Source organism: Gavialis gangeticus, unplaced genomic scaffold (genome assembly GCF_001723915.1).
Source record: "Gavialis gangeticus isolate Ggan-Ray unplaced genomic scaffold, GavGan_comp1, whole genome shotgun sequence".
Classification (NCBI taxonomy): Eukaryota; Metazoa; Chordata; order Crocodylia; family Gavialidae; genus Gavialis; species Gavialis gangeticus.
The window spans coordinates 4,866,900-4,869,343 of NW_017729016.1; the positions used below are offsets into that span (position 1 = coordinate 4,866,900).

At 55.3% G+C, this 2,444-nt stretch overlaps 1 protein-coding gene across 1 annotated transcript in view; it reads right to left on the bottom strand.

Annotated features, from left to right (window-relative positions):
- HS3ST6 (heparan sulfate-glucosamine 3-sulfotransferase 6) overlaps nucleotides 1-2,444 on the bottom strand; it is a 97,225-nt gene that overhangs the window by 93,337 nt on the left and 1,444 nt on the right. Inside the window, exon 2 of the mRNA XM_019512580.1 lies at nucleotides 2,329-2,441. Within this exon, the coding sequence (XP_019368125.1) occupies nucleotides 2,329-2,441 (113 nt within the window). The remainder of the gene's footprint in view (nucleotides 1-2,328; nucleotides 2,442-2,444) is intronic.

Below are 2,444 nucleotides of genomic sequence, written 5' to 3' on the forward strand. Positions count from 1 at the left end.
CGAGACGCTTTGCTGGGCTGGTGGTGCCTAAAACACAGCACCGTTTCTTATGAACCAGGATTTCGTAAGAACAAAAGAGCAACAGAAGCAGCTAAGGAAACGCATTCTGCTGCTTTTTTTGCTCGACACTTGAGGTGCAGCAGCCAGCACCGAGAATATTCCCTCCGGTTAAAAAAAGGAAGGGAACGTCTCCACACAAAGCTGCCTTCCTCTCTGCAGTTCAGCTAGCCTCTCTGGAAAAGATCCAGCCCCACGTTAAAAACACCCCAGCTCCGCATCAACACCGATATTCCCCCAAACCCAGAACGAATGCAGCGCTGAGCCCGGCCTTGAATATGCCCCCCGCCCCCATCGCTACGGCACTGCAAAGCTGCGAGCCGCGCCGTGCCGTGCAGACATTAACTGCGCCTGAACTGTGGTTTTAATTACATGCTTATATTGTCATGGAAATCTTATGCTGGCCAGTTAGGTCGGTCGACCAGTTTTCAACGACCACCACCAAAAACCTAGACAATTTCTTTCTTGTTAGTGCTTTGACAGCCCTGCCGGTACATCTGGAACTTGGGAACGAACTAATAAATCCCGGCAATATTACTCCCCGCATAAAAATAATGGTGCTACTTACAGTATTTGAAGGCGCCCTAAACCAACAGCTTTACAATCCAGATGTGGCATTGCAGAGCTGCAAGTCTGAGGCTAAAATGACGGCCGAAGTTACACGTGCCATTAAAAGCATGGATTTTGCGAGGGTCTGTGCTTCAGCGAGGGCTGCTAAATCAAGCCAGCCCCCGAAGGCAGAGAAACACGAGTCAAAATTCAAGGAAGCTCAAAAACAAAAAGTCTTGGTTCTGCCTAAGAGAAAACAATAGCCAGGGAGACGAGCAGACGGGAGGACAGAGCTACTCCTTTTATTACTTTCAGATGTTTAAACAGAACGGCGCGCCGCTTTATAAATCGGCACATTTTTTGGCTCTCTCTGAAATAACAGAGTAGCTTCTTCCACCGACTTCAGCAGAAGGGGACCACGGATAAACGCGGCCCTGACACTTTCAGCTGGCCGAGATATGGAAGTTTAATAGACAACACATGCATAGGAGCTGCTCTCCCGACTGTTTTATCGCCTGAAGAGTTCAATCCCATTGAAAGCAAGCAAGCCCCTCGAAGCAATCCGGGTTTGCCCTTTGACACGACGGGCCGACCGGAACGCATCGAGGAATTCGAACGCTAGCTTTGTCCCGCGTGGGTTTGCCTTCCCCTTCCTCCACCCCGTAGCTTCGACCCCCTGAAAAGCAGCAACGCGGCTCGCAGACGGAGGTAGCCGTGTCCTGCAAAGCGAGTGGTTTGGGTCCCCGTCCCCCACCCCCCTTTTTTAAACTACCCCGATGAACATTTGCCTAAGAAGTGGACAGACATTATGGGATCCTCGAGGCTAAAACGTTAAGGGTTCACACGACAAATCCCAGGTGATGTTGGGGCTGCAAGCGCGAGTCGCCTGCCTGCGACTACGGCACCTGTCTGGAGGCCGGAGCAGGGGCCGCAGAGGTGGGACGCGGGGCGGGGCGGGGGCTCGGCTACTCCAGGCGCTTCCATATTTCCAAGCAGCTGTTGATCAGCGGCTCCGAATACACCCTCCCCAGCCACCAAACTCACAACACAGCCCCTTTCACGTCGCCCCTGCTATTTCAATTCAGTTACTTCTACTTTATTTTTAAGGACGCTCATTTCTTTGCCGATCCCTTGTCTCCGAATCCCTGAAACACCACGTCTCCTCCAGAAACAAGCAGCCATCGGCTTTCCCACACAAAGACAGATAAACCGTCTTCCTCTAGCCTTTTTTTTCCTGGCAGAGAAAACCGGCACGACTGCTAGCAAGCCAGAAAGGTCATTTTTAACCGCCGGCTGGTCCTGCGACCTCGTCGGCTTCCCTCGGCTCGGGTTTAAAAAGCTCAGCGCTAAGAATATACGTAGAAACGCATTTCGACATGACACCTATACGGAGAGAGACGTCTATAGCCGTCTGTCTACCGAGGGTCTGGATGTAGATGTAGCGGAGCGATCACTACACTTTGCGGACCGGGGGCCCCGGCACATCCCGAGCCCGCTGCAGGACGCACGCAAGGGGCAGCTTTTCCACCTAGCGAGCGCTGCGGCTGGGGCAGAGCACGGCACCTCTGCCCGCTTTCAAGCCCGCGCCCGCACCCGCGCTGGGAGACCCCGGGAGGCGAGCGGCTTGGAAAGGGGATGCTGGGCGCCCGTCTCCGAGGGGCTCTACCCGGGCATCTCACAGAGGAGCTGGCGGCAGGGGCCGCGGGCGGGGGCTGCACGCACCTGTACCAGGGCAGCCCCCGCTCGTAGCAGCGGTCGAAGAAGTGGGGCTCGGCGCCGAGGGCGCGCACGTCGGGGTGCACGCGCAGGAACTCCAGCAGCGCCCGCGTGCCGCCCTT